Raw genomic sequence first — 18,996 nt, forward strand, 5'->3', positions numbered from 1 at the left:
ACCTATTCTGGCCATTTACTATACATGGAATCATAAAACATGTGGCCTTTTGTGTCTGCCTTCTTTTACTGAGCATGATATTTCAAGGTTAATCCATGTTGCAGCATGTATCAGTAATTCAATCTTTTTTATGGTCAAATACTATTCCACTGTCTGAATATAATAGACATGGGAGAGCAAAAAGATCTGTGACTTACTGATGTCAAGGGCTATATGTTCTTCTACCACTCATGTTCAAAGAGGAGAAAGTTAATGAGATTTTAAAAATCTTTATTTAATAGAATAACTATTAACATAAGCATATCAGTCACCTGTAAAAAGATGTCAAAGAAAACCAATAAACCAAGCAGGCTTAGCTTGAGGTAATGTTTTATTGGTAGAACTCAATTGCAAATGTGTACTAAAAGATTCAGACCTCTGTTATCTAACAGCTGCCCTGAGTTTATAAAAGATCTTAGGTAAACCACTGAGTCCATGGCTACACACTGAAAAACACACAGAATCCATCACTTATTCCTTTCGGTAAGTTAGAACTACAGTGTGAATGATGATTATTCCCCTTTGTTATTGATTCCATGTTTAGTTAGTCCTTATTGACCACAAATAAAGATAAAATCCCCCAAAGCTGATTCTGAATATTTCAGTTAGAATTTTGGAAGAAAAGGATAACTTGCCTCAAGTTCCTTGACAAGTCTGTTAGCCAGTTCGATAGTTTTGTTGGTTTGGTTCACCTCTTCTTGACACCGGACTTTCTCGGCTATTGCTTTTTCAAATGAAGCTGTGAGTCTGCTCAGATTTCGATCCAAATCCTAAAAGAAGAGTCAAAATTAACTCGTGAGCCATTTGTAGATCAAGTGCAAACATTACAATCGTCTTGAAACACCTACTACCTGAAGGTAAATGAAACGAGCCTCTTTCCCTCCTTTGACCTTTGCCCCTGAGAGCACACACATTAGGGAAGAAATGTATCAGGGCTACCAGGCAGTTTTCTCGCCTTCCTCCTGCACTGGGCAGAGTGTAGACAGTGACCAGGGTGATGTGCCCTGCTGACTCAAGCACACCTTCGTGCCCTGTCCCCTCTCTTGTACCTACACCTCACCCTCCGTCTTTATTAGGGATGAGGGGCATCTTCTGCTTCTCTACCTACTGACTCTCTTTCCACTTCTCAGTGGTCTATAACTCAGGCAACAAAGACCCCCTTTAGACCTCAGCAACCTGACCTGGCTTGGCCAACCAGATTTTCTCTTCTGGAAACTTGGGACTGAAACTCAGAAGTATGTCACTGTCTTTAGCATCGTAAGACCCAGGAAGATGTGTACATTTTGGAGGGGTTCATTTAGAGAGGGACCATCTTCCACCAGGGGCATGGGAAAGCAGGGGAAACCATTCCTGAGAACAAGAAAGAATGAAAAGATAGCACAATGAGAAGTCACACAGCCCTAAACACGTTCACGGCAGCTTCCCATTTCCTGGATCTCATGCCTCCTGAGACCTAGTCATACACTTTTTTACCTCAGAGTCCCATGAGTCATCCTGGTCTCCTTTTTGGCTTAAGGTTTGCTATGTGGGTTTCTATTATGTATAGCCAAAAAAGCCTTGACTAAGATATCAAGTACTTAGGAGACTCCTTGCTATATCATCTTGCTACCTGCAAGTTCTAACAACCCTAAGTAAGATTTATAACATTGTTTTTGTAAATACATGCAAAATTCCAAGAGACTTTAATAAGTAAACTTGTAGCACGAACCATATTTATAATTTAGAGACTGCCGCAATTTGTCAATGACCCAATTATTACATTATTATTAAATTTATATCATTAATTAAAAAAAGAAAAAAGTGTATGTCATATTTAAGGTTTACAGCCGAAATAGGTCAAATTTATGAGAAATGGAGGAGATTTTACACATCAACGGTTAGAAGTCAGATAAAAATGAATAATACCTGGAGGTATATTTTAGGTTATTGAAAGTACTTGTGGTTTTATAAAACACAGAAGCTCACGTAGACTCTGGTATCAGACACCCAAGTTCATATTTGGACTCTGCTATCAGCTAAGCAGCCTCAAGGTGGGCTGTCTACTTAAGCTCTCTATGCCTCACTTTCACCATCTAAAAAATGGAAACAATAATGTTACCCAATTCATAGGGTTGACCTAAATATACATAGAACTAAGGTACAAACTGTTATACTGGTTCCTTTGGTAAAGTTGGGAAGGGGAGCTGGGTCTTGGGAGACCACAGGCTCTTGCCCTTGTTTCTCTGCCTCTTGTGAAGAGGCACTGACAGCTCTTGTTCTGGACTATCTTCTGCAAGATGTTTGCACAGCAAATAGGCTTAGGAAATAGAGACAGTGTTTCTTTCAGGGCAGAGGACAGATTTGCTACCTGACCAGAATACTAAAAAGATGTTTCCCTGTGGGGCAAAGGTTGGGCAGCTTTACTCACTGCCTTCTTTATATGGGGCATTTTCTAAGCTTGGGATTCCTCAGCTGTGACACAAACCCACTGTGAACGGCCTCAGCGGGTCCACTGTGCGTCACTCCCACGGGAAGTGGCAGACAAGGGAGCTGAGGCACGCACGCGGCTCGTGCTGCTCGCTGTGCTGTGGGTAACAAGGCCTCTGCTCTCTGACCCACGCGTCCCGTGTCTCACATCTTCTGCCAGCATCTATGAAACTGTGGCAGGTAACCTGGCAGCCTGTGAGTAGAGTAAAAGCTTGGTCCCTTCACGGTTCCTGACAGGCCCTGGCGTTTCAGGTTCTAGAAGTAAATGGAGTGAGGAAGGAGGGGCTTAGCCTGAACACCTCAGCCCACCAGACACCCTAAAAACCAGTGTTCTCCAACTTAAGTGTGCACCAGAACCACCTGGAGGGTTTGATCAAACCCAGATTCCTGGCCTCCCTGCCTGAGTTCCTCATTCAGTGTGTCTGAGAGTCTGTATTTCTAACAAGTTCCCAGGCAACACTGATGCTGCTACTAGTCGAGAGAACACACTTTGAGAAGCACTACCCTAAAAAGCCCGAATTTGGACTTTTTCATGGCCATTCTTAGGCCCTGTATGTTTGAAAGACAAGATGGCCTTTCTTCCCCTCCAGCTCAGCAGTTTGTTTTTTTCTACTCAACCTTCAATATGAGGCCACCTTCTAGTCTGAAACTAGAGATAAAGACTTGAAAGAACAAAAACAAAGAGACTAATACTGGTTAACGAATGCATTTCCATCACAGCATAAGTGCTGAGAGACACAGCCCTGCTTTTCTAGGTGAGACGGCAACAGGAGGCATAAGACGAGAAGGAGGGAAAGCCCATAAGGGAGAAAAGAGAGGCTGAAGGAGATGAAAGCAAAGCTAGCAAAAAACGTCATTTTACCTGGGCTCACACCTTGGTTTGACTGTGTACCAACAGAAAGAATCTATGCAGAGTTTGTCGTTGACTTTGGCATGACCAGTCTTCATAGAGAATTTTTTTTTTTTTTTTTTTTACTTCAGGGTGTAGTGTACTTCCTACAAAGGGCATTCTCCTATACAACCACAATATAACCATCAAAACCAGGACATGGGGGCTTCCCTGGTGGCGCAGTGGTTGAGAATCTGCCTGCCAGTACAGGGGACACGGGTTCGAGCCCTAGTCTGGGAAGATCCCACATGCCGTGGAGCGACTGGGCCCGTGAGCCACAATTACTGAGCCTGCGTGTCTGGAGCCTGTGCTCCACAAGAGAGGCCGCGACAGTGAGAGGCCCGCGAACTGCGATGAAGAGTGGCCCCCACTCGCTGCAACTAGAGAAAGCCCTCGCACAGAAACGAAGACCCAACACAGCCATAAATAAATAAATAAATAAATAATTTAAAAAAAACCAGGACATGAACACTGACACATTACTACCATCTAACTGAATGTTGGAGGGAAATGCAGCCAGAGATTCTGTTGCATTAATAACTACTCTCTGGAAATCCATTCTTGGAAGGGGGATGGAAGGGACCAATCTACATAAAGACATTGCTATTGTTACTCTGTCTTCTTTTCCCTGTGTTTGCAAACTTAGTTTTGCAGCTTATTGATATAAGAACCTCTGCTTCTACTGTTGGTCTTTGAAATCAACTGAGGTGAGCAGTTCTTTTCAGCTCGTTGCAGGCTGTGTCCAAAAGATGACTAGTTCCACAACCACAGAAAGTCTTAACTTTAGAATCACACATGAGCATTCTCATCATTTTTCCATGACCATTAACTTGCTTCTGATATTTACATAAAGCCATTAATAATAGATGACAACATTTTTCTAAAGGTCTTAGTCAAGTTAACAGTGAGAGCTTTGACCAATGAATGAAGCTAAATTTAATAAAATTAATATGTTTTTCCTAAATTTGTCTAAATCAGCTGTCGTCGTTGTCGACAGTAGTGGCCCTAGACATAATCAGGCCAAGTTCAAGTCCTGTTCTATAAGAAGCTGGGATTGGCTGCCTGGCCACTGTGAGCACCAGAGCCCAGGGGCAGTGATGGTGGAGTTCACCTGCTCAGAGACCCATGGCAGGATTTCCTCCAAGACAGGAGCATCCTCCTTCAGGTCTGCCCTCAGCTCCCACTGCTCCTTATTCTTTGCACTCCCATTGGACAACCTCTCTACACACATGATCTTCACACCAACGACTCCCAAATCTATGTTGCTGAGCCAGGCTTCTCTTTCAAACTCTAGTTCTAACCCCAAACATCTTCACTTGGGTTTTCTACACAAAGAGAGTAGGAACAAACATTTATGAAGCGTCAACTGTGTACAGCACACTGAAGAGCATCTCGATCCACCAGAATTTATAGATGGGAAGCAACAGAAACCATCTCCAGCTAATTTAGGCTAAAGGGAACTTCCTCAAAATGGGGGAACTCTTCCAAGGAAGGGAAAGGCAGAGAACTACACATAGGCTCCCGGAGCTCCAGAGAGACTTGGGAATAGCAACTCTTGGAAAGTTTCAACTGGACACTGTCTCTACAATGCATGAACTCTGTTTTCAGTTTTATTCTTTGGCTGATGATTCAAATTCTAGGGCTGGGGGTCGGGGTGGGGGGAATCAAATCGGCAAAACTTGGACCACATACCTAGTCATCAGCCATGACAGGAAAATGTACCCTTGGTCAAAGTCCTACCTGAGTGTATCCAATGAGGAAAGATAATTCCCCAGAGATAAACCAGGCTGTTATCACCCAAAGTAGGTAGACTGGATTCTGGGGAGCCAAAAGTCATAAATGCCCACCTTGAGAGTTAGCTGTTATTATCACTATGTTACAGTTAAGAAACTGAAGCTCTGAGGATTTCCCTAAGTTGCCAGGGTTACACAACCTTATCACTCTGACTGCATTACTGTATGCTACCTTGTCAGGCACCTCCAACTCATCATCTCTATTCTGTACGCCTCCCCCTCCCTCTCTATCCTGTCAGCAGCCTTGAATCTATCTCGCCGACTCCATTGTGGCTGCTCCTGCCTTAGCTGAGGCCCTAACAGGACCCACTGCAGTGCTTCTAACTTGTCTTTCTGCAGCTAGACCCCCTCCCTCCAGCTTCCATTCAGTCGATGAAAAGTGAGTCACTAACGTACTAAAATCTTTCCAACGCCCAATACTACAGGTCAGATAAAATTTAAATTCTGCAGCACGAAAGGCAGAGAAGGCTTTTGCTCACCTTTTGCTTTTGCTCACCATTACTTCCTGCTATTCCTAACCTTCCCCCGGACACCCATCTTCGGGATCTGGCCTACTAGGACTCTTCAAGTCTACCAACTGCTTCTTCCCTCTATTTTTCATTCTTTACCAGGAATACCTTTCCTGACCTAGTTATCCTGATGATTTGCAAGGAATTTGCACAGCTCATGTCAAGTACACCTTCATTATAAAACTTCAATTTCTCTGGGCTCTTTTTTGGCACTCCTACTGCATTCTAGATATAGTCACATATATACTTATAACACTGGACTACAATGACTGGTTATGTATTTGTAAAAATAGTCATGGTGATAATATTTGTAGTTAGTGTTTTCTAAGCACTTACTATATGCCAGGTACCATGCGAAATTCTCGGTATGAATTCATATTGATTACTAAATTCTCAGTATGAATTCATATTGATTACTAAATTCTCGGTATGAATTCATATTGATTACTAAATTCTCGGTATGAATTCATATTGATTACTAAATTCTCAATACTAAGAAGTGGATGCTATTATAATACCTCCTTCACAGTTGAGAAAAAAGAGGCTCAGAGAGGTTAACTAACTTGTGCAGGGCAAAACAGTAAATACTGGAGCCTGGATACAAACCCAGGCACTTTGGTTCCAGAATCCTTGCTTTTTAATCTCTGTGGGCTACACTCTTTCTACTACCAGACCATGAAAGTTTCTTAAGTGCAGAAACCATCAAAGTTCCCACTTTTCCAGCTCCGTGTCCAGCATACAGCAGATAAGGAATATGTACTGAAGGAGAATATAAATGAATACATCCATGAAAGGTCAAATTCCTTCCTGTTTGGTAGGTCTCAGAGGTGGCCCTCTCTGAAAGTGGGATCCTAAGGTGGTGAGGGGTTCCATGTCTTGGGAACTTCTTCAGTGTTAGAGTCTGCACTTACCCCCAGCTTTTTCCTGATAGCCTCTAGTTTTTCAGTAGCTGCAGCCAGTTCTAAGTTTGCTTGGGCTAATGCTTGCCGTTTGGGCTCCACATCACAGTAGACCTGAAAAGCCACGTGGGGGTTGTTTCACAGGGTAATAAAGATGGCAAAGACAAGTAAGCATTCAGTCTTACATTTGCTGGAAGCTTTACAATTAAAATCTCTATGTGACCTAGAAATTTGGTGTTTATTCTTAGCCATGGTACTACCTAATGGCAGAACAAAAATCCACACAACCTTCCAAGTCCTCTAAGCTTTCTATTGTTTATCCATTTATTCTGGACATTAGAGTTACAAGCACTTGCATAAAGTGCTATACACGTCGAATACAGTTAAGATACTAAAATTAGTTTTTCATAAAATTTGGAGATAATCCTCATATCATCAGAAATTGTAGTGTATAGGAACGACAGCTGAAGGTGGGGGATCAGGTCTAGCCTTTAAGGCAGAAAAGCTGTGTAGAGAAATTCTCTGAACCCAGAAAGGAATGTGGGAGATGTCCTCACCCAGTATTAACCACACTTTCTTTTCTAAGTTCCTGGCTACCTTAAATGTTATTTGAATGAGTGGTTTAAGCATTTGAGTGGATCAGTTATTCTCCTGTTGGGGAGAGAGAAAGGAAATTAAATTTTATTTCCATTTTATAGCAAAGTGACATAGAACACAGCCACGGTCTAGCTCCGGGCTTATCTTTTCACCTAGGGTGTGAGGCCAGCACAGAGGTCAGGTGTGGCATTACGGGGAGAGGCTGCCCATCAGCTGTGATCTGTCTGCACTCTTGCCGGATACAGGCTTCCACTAAAGGGAGAGACTGACAGGGTCCTATTCCTGTGGGTCTCCCATGTAAAGGACATAATCCAATTTTCTGAAAATCATTCTAGGAATGACACTGGCATTTCCTCAGCAATTCCATCTTTGAGTATAACACACAACCTTCCAAGGCAAAAATGAGACAGTTCCTCCCAGTGGAGGGCCATGTACTGTTCCCTTTTTACATCTAGTCCTTTGCAAAGTTCTTCGGACATAACCGACAGACAAGTATTTGATAAATAAATGACTAACTAAAATGATCACCTATCTCTATACTGCCCGAAAGTACAAACCTTAGATTAGACTGTATACCATCAAAAATGCATTTGTCATTAAAACACTAAAGCCCCCAAAAGGTTATTTCCTCATCTCATTAAGATTACTGTAGCTGGTGTAAATTTTTGCTTTGAGAGCAGGGATGAACTTTAATTAAACATGAATTTAGACTTGCAGTTGTTTCAAGTCAACAACTGAAATATTTTAACTAAATATAATTAATCTACCCAACATGCTTTTATCTAATCAAACCAAATTAATTGCTGCTATTTGATCTAAAGAAGCTACTCACTCGGGCTTCCCTGGTGGTGCAATGATTTAAGAATCTGCCTGCCAAGGCAGGGGACACGGGGTCGAACCCTGGTCCAGGAAGATCCCAAATGCCACGGAGCAACTAAGCCCATGGGCTGCAACTACTGAGCCTGGGCTCTAGAGCCCACGAGCCACAGCTACTGAGCCCGCGTGTCACAACTACTGAAGTCTGCTGCCTAGAGCCCGTGCTCTGCAGCAAGAGAAGGCACTGCAATGAGAAGCCCATGCAGCGCAACGAAGAGTAGCCCCTCCCACCGCAATTAAAGAAAGCCTGCATGCAGCAACAAAGACCCAACGCAGCCAAAAATAAAGTAAATCAAGTAATTAATTTTAAAAAAAGCTACTCACTCTACCCTAAAAAAAGATAGTTTCCAACGTTTCAAATATCCTCCTGTAGAGAATTCTGTTTAATCTGACACTTTCATGTCTCATTCTTAGAACTTTATCTTATTCAGATAATATTAAATTATTTTACATTTTTTGCTGGCCTAGAAATTAATATATGTACGGCCCTTCCTGAATAACACCCGTAAACCATCTAATCACAACTGATATACCTCATAGAACTTAATGATGTTGATGACCCAGGCACAGAGACCAGCTGCTGCAAAAGATTTGGTCCGAATCAGGTTTGGGTTGAACTCTGGGTCTTTCAAATACTGTTCATTCACCACTTTTAGACAGTTCTCTGGAATGTGCTCTTTGTCATAGTTAATTAACGCTTGCAAAAAATCATCCACCTGTAAGGCAAAAAGACTTATTGCAATGAGCCATTTGGGCTGCAGAGAAAATTCCAAGATCAAAAGTTAAAATCAGCTTTTAAGACTCACATTACAAAGGCAAAATTGGCAAGCTCCATTTATCCCACTGTTTGACTTTTTCAGTCTTTAGAGTATAAAGTTAGAATTAGCAATGGACACTTTTAAAATCCCTTCTATCCCAGGGTAAAATATTCAGTCCCTGCACAGGAGGCATTCACATTTTGAAGAAAAGAAAGGCAGAAAAGAAAAAGAAAAACACATACCCCAAAATCCCTTTGCTTCACCTTCTTGTACATTAGTAACATTTTTCCAGCATAAAAAATCCATGTAATTTTCTCCCTCCTACACCTAACTGCTTTCATAATTTTGAAAATAATTAGCAACCTTCCAATGGTTGCTGGTGTTGACTTAGGTGTGCTACAACCCTATGCTAATCTCCAATTTGGCAAACAAAAATTCTAAGTCTAGAGAACATACAGCAGATTACACTTAGCAAATATGAAGATGATTTTTTTAAACAGTTGGGAATTTTATAGTTTTCCTCTTTCTCCTCAAATTGTATGTTTTTAAAAAAATTTATTCTTTGAAGTATAGTTGATTTACAACGTTGTGTTAATTTCTGCTGAACAGCAAAGTGACTCAGTTATACGTATATATACATTCTTTTTGTATTCTTTTCCATTTTGCTTTATCACAGGACATGGAATATAGTTCCCTATGCTATACAGTAGGACTTTGCTGTTTATCCATTCTATATATATAATAGTTCTTATCTGCTAATCCCAAACTCCCAGTCCATCCTTCCCCCACCCCTGCTGTCAAGTATAACCACAGAACTGAACAGAGAAATTGTTAGGATTTTCATGTTGCCGGGCTGCCTGATACCTTTCCCATGAAGACTTTAGCTGCTTTCCAACTCCGGTCTTTTGGCACTCTGCCCCGGGGAGCCAGAAGGACCATCACGGCTGCAGTAACGTTGGTAACTGCATTTGGAGGGTTGGGAAAGGCTTTCAGCTCAGTGAGATTGACCTGAAAAAAAGCACACACACTATCAAGACCAGGAGAGGTCTGGTTTCTCAAGACCAGCTGTTAGGTCATCAAGCTGGTCTTCAGTGGCTGGTCTTTTCCACCCTCTCCTTTTCACACCAGTCTCGGTTGGGAAGTTTTTGCCACCCACCCGGGGGTCCCACCACTGTGGAACTCCAGGAGGCTCAGTTCTTGCTGGGCGCTTTTCTGGTACTTGGGAAACATCACTGCCCTTTCTGGCTTCCAAGTAAATTTATCTGCCTGATCTACCTACCAGTCCTGCAGAGCCTTGCACACTGAGTCCAGGGAATTTCATAAACATATAGGTTTTAAGGTATTTATGGGTCTATCCCACCTATGGAATATATTTGCCTTTTAACCAGGCCCTCCCAGAAACAGAGTCCCTTAGTTCAGAGTCTCTTAGTTTTGTTCTTCTGCTTTACATGCACAAAAAACATCTTCTATTACATTATAATGACTATCAACTGGGAAGATGCCCGCATAGGCTGAACCTCCTTTCTGCCTTCCTCCTTAACCTCCGCAGGTCAGAATCTTGATTTACTCAACAGATGGTATTAATGGGATAAATCACCAGTATCAGGACAAATACTTTGGAGCAAGAATTAGTATCTATAAGAAGTATATGTAGGTTCATTATATATGTTTTTTTAAAAAGGATTTCCTGTGAAATTTCCTGAGCTATATTATACACTCTTGCTTATAAAACCTCATCAAATGTTGAATCTGATTCTCCTCCATTACCATAAACTGGCTATTTATTTGGGAAATGACTGCAAAGAACAGAAAGGGTGTGAAAATAAGAGCAAAAGCAAAAACAAAATATGCTAATGCTAATTGAAAGCTGGGTAACCAAGATTCTTTCATCATTTATAAATATACTGAGCTTTACATTTAAGTGATATTCATTTATTTTGACTGAGTAAATAATAATATCTTCAGAGGAAAAGTTGCCAGTGCAAAGCACAAAGAAGAAAATAAACATTCTAGTGCTCAGAAAGAGGAAAACACAAAATTCCATTACCCAGAAATAATCAGTTACTATTACTCTTTTTTCCCAATTTTTTCCAATGCACAAACATATTCTTATAAAAAAAAGTTACACTAAATCCTATTTTATAATCTGCTTCATTCACTTAATACATCATGAACATTTTGTTGCTAGCTAGGATTCAACAATATAATTTTAATGGCAGCAGGATATTTGAATGCAGAATAATCAATCTTCCATCATGGTATATTTATGTTCTTTTAAATTGTTCAGCTTTATGGTAATACTATAAGAAACATCCATGAAGATAATCATTTGCTGTTCACAGTCAAAATTACTTCCTTCAAAAGAATACTTAGAGAAATGAATTGAATATTTCTTTGAAGAGCAGTGAAAGTCTGGATCCTTTCCTCTTTGAAGCTGAATTTAAGATCCTCAGGCCTAGTAATGCCCTAGGATTCACCCCAGAGGCCTAGTAGAACCCAGGGGCAAGACTAGCTGTGGGCTCTTAGAATGACATTGCCCATAATTCCATCTCTCCTTCTGACCATCACAGATTATTTTCTCTTATGAGAATCTGAATGCTCAGTGAGGTTTTGCTAATAAATAACGTGAAGCCAGGAAAAATGGTGTAGGTCAAACCTAGGTGTCTTTGATTCCAGCTTGTTGTTCTTTTCCTGAGGGTCTCTCATTAATACTATTTTTTTATATCCAGAGGAAATAGAGAATCCTTCACTTGGTTCTTAAAGTGACACATAATATGAATCACTGGATTTGGGCCGAATCCAATTGCTAACAATAGAACTGCCTTTCATAAGAGTATAAACTGCATGGCACTGGAAGTATTCAAAAGGAGACCGCTTGTTGGGGTGAAGAAGGACAAACTCCTGGATGGGAAAGGAAGGTCAACTAGAATGATGACCTCAAATATTTGTTTCAACTGTAACATTTAATGGGACTTTCTTTCCTTTTTCAAAACTCTTTGGTTGCATGAATTTCACCTTTAGTTCAGTTATTCAAACTCTAATAACCTCCAAATATTATTTTGAGGAAACCCTGAGCCAAGGAACCATCCTTACCCTGTTGAGTGTATTGAGAGCAGCTGTCGCGGCCACCAGCGCGGGCTCAGCCTTCAGTAAGTCGGCCTCACACTCCTTCTGTTTCTGGGACACTTCAGTCTGAATAGCTGTCACCTAATCAAAGAGGAAAAACACAGAAACCCATATACACAAATTATCATCTCAGATATCTCTACTGAAAAATGCAGGCTGCCTCCGAGGCACTGTTCAATAATTCATCTGTATTTGAACAGGGGAGGAATTTGTTGTAGAGACTAACTTCCCTTCAGGCACAGTGTATACACAAAGCTTTGCACACACACAAAACACACAACACAAATGCAATCAAATATCAAAATGCTCCAAGACAGCCTCTATCTTAATTACAAGGTGCCATTAATAATAAATGCAAGATTAAGCAATTCCTCTGTTCTTCAGTTTTCTTTTTCAGTGAGTCCTGAACAAGTGAGAATCCAAGCTGGCTCAGTAACCTAGACCACAAAATATTTTTGCTAAAATTCTCTCATTTTTCCTTACATTTAGCTTGCCTATATTACCTGATTACTCACATTTACATTACCTAAAGGCCATGTTAACTAATTTTTAAGAATAAATGTGAAGCTTTTTTGTTCAATTGGCTAGAAGATATTGTTCTATCCCATGCATGCTTAATCATAGAAAAAAATTTTATGAAGACTAATTCTTGGTTTCTCTAAGGACCTGGTAAGAAACTACAGCTGCAACAACCCAGGTCTGTCTTTGGCAATGGGACCGTGATGTTTGCTGTCCGCTCTACTGTTGAGGGTCCAGGGACACTATTCACATGCCAAAGAGGGTCTTGCATTAGCCCCCTGGCATGAACACAAATAATATGGATATAGGGAAGCCATGTTGGTAAACTCGAACCAAGCCAAAATGAGAACCTTTGGGGTTTCTATCCTCCTCCCTTTAGAACACTGATAGAACTCGAATGTCCAGGAAGAAGAAAATCTATGTCCTCAGCAGAAATGTGACTTTCAAAGCTGTGGCGCTGGGCACCAGGATCCAGTCAGCATATGAGATGGTTGCTGATGTGATGAGGGTTGCGAATGATCATGTGTGAACAAAAGTGCATTTGTTCAGATGTGTTTGGGTTGAACAGGTTTAAAACTGTACCCATAAACGTAAACACTGCTCACAACAAATTTTGTTGTCTACCACAGCTTTATTAGCAGTAATTACCCTTCTCCTGATTAACCGTTATTTTGCTATGTACTGCACCTTTTATGAGCATAATTGGTCCATGGTAGATATGTGACCTCCGGCCAATACATACGGGCTACGGTTAACATCTGTAAGGAAACTCTGCATGCTTACAGAGAACTGCTCTAAAACCACAATCCTCAAAACTGCCAGGAATGGACCATGAAAACTCTAAGGATACTATTATATATTTTCAATACGCTGGAGAATACTGCTACGGATGAAACAGAGACTGTACTTGAGTGAGTTATTACATCAGGCTTATTTATTTTCCTTAAGGATATACTAAATCTACACATGCTGTTTGTGCCCATTTGTAACAACATCATTTTAAACTGGACTCAGGATCATAGTTTTTTAATACCTAGAGAATATTTCTTCTAAATGCTATTTCTATGAGACTGGGGGTCATAGAGTCTTCTCCCTCTAACTCCTTTACTGTTAATGGAGTATTATTCCTTTGGGTAATTTTGACAAGCAGAGCAATCTAGAACATTTAATAACTAAAACCCCACAAATGCAAATGAAAAAAATACTCTAGGTTGGTCAACTTATTTCTTATTCCCAATCACTCTCACCCTAAGTGCAACTACACTAGAGTTGTGAAAATGCTTTGTATCTCAGGGACTTGGGAAGCCTCACTGTGCAATTTCCTCTGCTCTCCCCCACCCCAAACAAGGTTCCTGGGGACTGGTTAGTGAGGCCCAACCTGGAGAAGGTGGAAGAGCTACACAGATGGCTTAGAGTATGTGCTTTCCCTCTACCATCGTCCATTAAAGCAGATTTGGAGACAGTCCCATTCTTGGGTACACCAGAATTTTTCTGCCCTCTGCTAGTCAAAAGCTCCTTGTAGATGGTTCATGAAATTTAGTGGTGGTCACAAGAGGATAAAGTCACAATAACTGCTTGTTTTGGGCTGAACTGTGTCCATTCAAAATTCTCAGGTTGAAGCCTTAACCCCAGGACCTCTGAATGTGATCGTATTTACAGAGAGGGCCTTTAAAGAGATGATTAAATTAAAACAAGCCTGTTAGGGTGGGGCTTAATCTAATCTGACTAATGTCCTTATAAGAGGAGGAAATCTGGTAACACACAAGAGTTGACAGGGGTGTGTGCACAGAGGGAAGGACATATGAGGACACAGAGAGAAGGTGGCTGTCTGCAAGCCCAGAGAGAGAGAGAGGCCTCTGGAGACACCAAATCTGCCAACACCCTGACCTTGGACTTCCAGACTCCAGAACGCTGAGAAAATAAATTTCTGTTGTTTAACCCTCCCAGTCCCTGATATTTTGTTATGGTAGCTTTAGCTAACAAGTACCTGTCTTTAAGAAATTCCTGATGGTCCTCCAGAATTCAGCCCCACCCATCTTTAGAAAAGAAACATTAAAAAACTGAAGATCATTCAAAATCAGGGTGGATGTCCACCTTTTGAAGAGATTATATGAGCTCTGCAATTTGGAAGGCACTTTCACTCATGAGGATTACTATTCAACAAAGAAAGCAGTTTGCAAGGGATCAGAGGATCCTTAGAATTTGGAGTTGATAAGTGAAACAAAGATGGAAGATCTAATTTTCACAAGCTTAATGGTGCTTCTGTTACTTGAAGTCACTGCTGGCAATGCCCATGATTTGAATAGCCCTTGATGATTTTATAAACTTGAAGCAACAATTTCAACCAGCTTCTCTACATGGGTTGTCAAGATGCACAGCAAGGCAGCCTCTAAACCCCAATATTTGTTTAGCCATATTAAATGTGGCAACGTACTTTTGTTACTTTTTAATTACTTCTTATGTATTAAATCTTGAGACCCCAATTTCATAGAATCACAGAGACCATATACACCCTTTTTTAATAACCACCTAGAATCTAGCACATTGATGAACATATGACCAATGTGAGCCCATAGCACATACTTGGTCTTGATTAATTCCTTGACTCTACATAGTTTAATTACAAATAGATTCTCCTTCCAGGACCACCAACTTAAGAGTTCTTTCCACCATAACTTCATTGGACTTTCATCATAGCCCTATCGCTAACCCAAAATACCTTGTCTATCAACATGTCACTTGTCTCCTGTTTTTCCCATTACAATGTAAGCTACGTGCAGGCACCTTGCATATCATATACATATATCCTCAAGAACCTAGAAAAGTGCCAGGCAAAAAATAGGTGCTCAGACAATATTTGTTATTTATAACTAAATTAAGCCTCATGGATAAAATGAAAATAATTTTAAGTATTATTTTTATTTCTTGGTATGGATTAGATACACAAAATACTATGTGTCCTTTCCATGTTTGGAGAACTTCATGAAACAACCTGTCAGATGAGTTCTGATTTGCTAAAACATCTTTCCCCCTTTGTGAGGATAATTTTGCCTTAGAAATTCACATGCAAAAATGTGAAAAGTCCTCCAGAGTACTTGTCATATTTTAAGATCTGTAGAGATGGGTTATGATATACTAATTATTGGAGTATCACAAATTTGTGTAATGCCTGAAAAACATCCCCTGGGTGGAATTAGCTTATGATAATCACACCATGTGTGACACCTAATTACTTAATATAAAAATATACTTTTAAGGATATCTTCCACTTATCTGAAACTCAATGGAAATATTTATTACCAGAATTAGGAATTACTTGCTGCTTGGCCATGCCAAACATGCCTTATCTTTAACTTCAAAAATAAGTTTTTTAAAAAAATCATTTTTTTAGCATTTTGACTTTCAATATGCTTTTAAAGTCTTTAGTTGTGCAAGCTAAAGGCAAACATGCTCAATACACATTACAACAAAAGGAAAACAACTCAACTGCCTATTAATGAAGGGCAACATCACTGGAAAAACAAATATTTTCTCATATCGTTAATGCAGAATAATAGCATAATGGCTACTGATTCAGAGGCTATGTGACTCATAATTTACATTTTTAATTAACTAAGCCCTGATTATAATCTTTTGCCTAAAATAAGATAACTGACCTTGCACATACACAGTCATTCAATTTTTAAACAAATATTTAGTAATCATTCTGTTTGCTATAGTTCTTTTGGGAAGTGAGATACACAAAAATAAAATACCTTCTACTTGTAGCTGAAGTTTTGGTAAGAGAAGATGTCAATATAACTTATATTTATTTCAGAACTACTGGAAACCCAAGTACAAAGAAAGCAGAAGCTATATAATCTTAAAAGTAATTGTTTCCAACAATAAAACATCATACAGAATGCCAGGGCCTCCACTGACTGAAAAAGAACAAATTTAGCTTAGGATATAATAATAAACTCAAGTTGTATTATTAAAATGCAAAATTCGAAAACCATCTTGCAAAGTGACGGAATGGGCTTTGTTAACAATTGAGTTGTTCAATTTGCCTAAAAACTGAAAAGCTTTAGAAACCTCCGAGGTGACTTCCTGACCTTTACTGTATTACAAATAGGCCTGATGTTCAAGATCCACATGCATTATATGCTTGAATGAGCTCAGCATTTATTGTTCTTTCATATCATTAAAAGAGCTAAAAGGTTGGGAAAATGCATAATGTAAAGAAAGGTCAAGTGGTAATCATGGTGTGAAATGCTGTTACATGTGTAACTATAATAATTCTTTAGATTTTATGCTCCCTGGAGAGGAAGTTGTTCAAAACTGTTCACCTACAAAGGTTTATTTTGTGCTAAATATAGCTCTGTACTCTAAATGGTGGAATTAGCCTGACCTTTCTCTCTTCGGCATCCGCGATGGCCTTTTCCCGGCTCACTTTCTCCGTCTGAAGCCCGATCTTTGTGATCAGAGCTTCAGCATCATGATTTCTCAGTTGTAACTCAGCTTCTTGAGAGGCAAGTCTGGCTTTCAGATCCCCTACCTAAAGGAAAAGTCATGACTTTGAAGAAACCTGTGTCAATAACAGCAAACATCAGATATAGCTTATATTTTTAAGTGAATTCAGGGATGCCTAGCAATTTCTATCTTGGTTCTTTTTCTACCCTGATTTGACTTTAATTCCATGTGAAAAAATGCAGCCCCTGTGTTTTAAAAAAATGCATTTTTTTTAAACACAGGAATCAACAGAATAATGTTTTCCAATGGTTTTGCGGAAAAAGTCATTAACTTATGTCAGCACCAACAAGACATTTATCTTCTCAGCTCAGGGAAGCACCACCAGCTGTCCGCACCTGAGCTGAGCACATGTCACCCGAGCATGTGTCACTCATGCCCCCTGTGGGGTATAAATATTACTGTTTGTGTGGGTTTTTTTTTAATCACAAAAAACAATCACAACCATTTATTTTGACTCCATTGCTAAAAACACTTCAGGAATTTCAACTTATGGAACCACACTCCACTGCTATATCCAAGGATGCCTGTAACCTCCCCGGCCAACATGGGTTATTTACACTCTACCCTAAAAGGCACAGCTGGTACTGTGACTGCTACCTGTACTACTAGAGTTTAAGCTAAGACTGATTTTTTTAGCCTCTCTATGAACTCAGGGTCACAGTGCACAGTGATGTTTGCTTCTCTCTAGTCACATGTTAGGCCATAATCAAAATCATCATCCAAGAGATTAGGAGGAAACTTATTTTAAGCCCTGATTTCAGTCTCTAAGGAAGCTGTTAAGTCTGAAATATCCAAAGCAACTCAAGCCCTGGATGCGAGCCTTACGGATGAAGAGAATTCACTTGGGCTCTCTGTTATGACCTACGCTAAATATGCAGAGGGGCTACCTGGCTAAAGAAGGGGTTTAGGGCTTTGCTGCAATGCATGAACAGCGCTACGGTTTGGACATATTTCAGACAGCATGGATATCCAGCTCTGCGGGACTGCTGTAAGGGCACACGCTCCTCCAAGATGAAGACATCTTGCTCTGCACACCACCTGATCTTACAGTGTCAGGCTTTCTGGTTGTCCACATAGGAGACTATGCTTGCTCTTCATAATAAATTGATTTTAAAAACTCTTAAGGTGCTATTAGATATTCCAACCACATGCACAAACACCTAATGGCCAGAAATCATCAGTAGTCCTTCCATCAAGACCTTGTGTATCTTCTCAGACTTTCTGCCTATTGTTTTTAGCCGAGGGAGAATAAGGAAACCCCAAACAGCTGTGAACATGGCACACACCCCCTTTCTTTCTTCCTCTCCCCAACCCCCAGCTCAACAACACACAACTGAGATGACTGTCAGGAAACCACAGACTTTCTCTTCTTCTTCTCTGTGACTGAGATGCTGCCACCACTGAGATGAACCAGGACATTACTCCCCATGCTTTAGTCTCTGTCATTTGGGGAGAAAACTCTCGCAGTGTGGCAGAGGCCCCACCGGTACTGAGTTCAATTTAGCCAACACTGTCATTTCCTGGGGCAAAGTCAACAGGCTCATTTTGGGTCATCATTCAGAGGGACATAAATGCTCTGGGAAACAGATCTCTTCCACTTTTAGCTTAACAGGACTCCTAGCAAAAAGTCTTTACTAGGGAAAAGGGTTTTGATTCAAGTGAGATGGAACTGGAGGGACAGGGAGAGGGAAGACAAATGAAAGAGAAAGAAGGCAAAAAGAGTAAGATAAAACATATATAAAAAGAGAGAGCAAAGAAAGACATTCTTGGAAAGTGAAGGAAAAGATGCACATATAAGAATATGTTCTTTGGGGGTTTTCCAGCAACTATTCTTTGCAACACTCAGTCTTGGAAACTGTCGTGGAAACCTCCTCACTCCAGTTTCTCTTTCCCAATCGTGGTCCATCTACTCACTGTTCAGCACAGATCACAGTGTTTCACCAAAGAGCCATTCCTGGTGAATGAAATGAAGGGGGAAAGAGGCAAGTGACGCTCTGGCCTTCAGACATACTT

General features: G+C 40.4%; 1 protein-coding gene across 2 annotated transcripts in view; it reads right to left on the reverse strand.

The window, feature by feature from the left end:
- The window catches only part of DNAH11 (dynein axonemal heavy chain 11), a gene marked incomplete at its 3' end in the record, with an annotated part of 314,796 nt that overhangs the window by 86,863 nt on the left and 208,937 nt on the right, over positions 1 to 18,996 (reverse strand). Inside the window, exons 57-62 of one of the 2 annotated variants that reach the window (XM_081244744.1) lie at positions 16,862 to 17,008; positions 11,920 to 12,033; positions 9,691 to 9,834; positions 8,602 to 8,784; positions 6,608 to 6,709; positions 675 to 809 (exon numbers count right to left, since the gene is read on the reverse strand). In XM_081244744.1, the coding sequence (XP_081100870.1) occupies positions 675 to 809; positions 6,608 to 6,709; positions 8,602 to 8,784; positions 9,691 to 9,834; positions 11,920 to 12,033; positions 16,862 to 17,008 (825 nt within the window). Of the gene's footprint in view, positions 1 to 670; positions 810 to 6,607; positions 6,710 to 8,601; positions 8,785 to 9,690; positions 9,835 to 11,919; positions 12,034 to 16,861; positions 17,009 to 18,996 lie in introns of both variants that reach the window. The other variant, XM_081244745.1, reaches the window with a different exon arrangement.

Source organism: Mesoplodon bidens, assembly GCF_964165515.1.
Source record: "Mesoplodon bidens genome assembly, chromosome: 9".
Classification (NCBI taxonomy): domain Eukaryota; kingdom Metazoa; phylum Chordata; class Mammalia; order Artiodactyla; family Ziphiidae; genus Mesoplodon; species Mesoplodon bidens.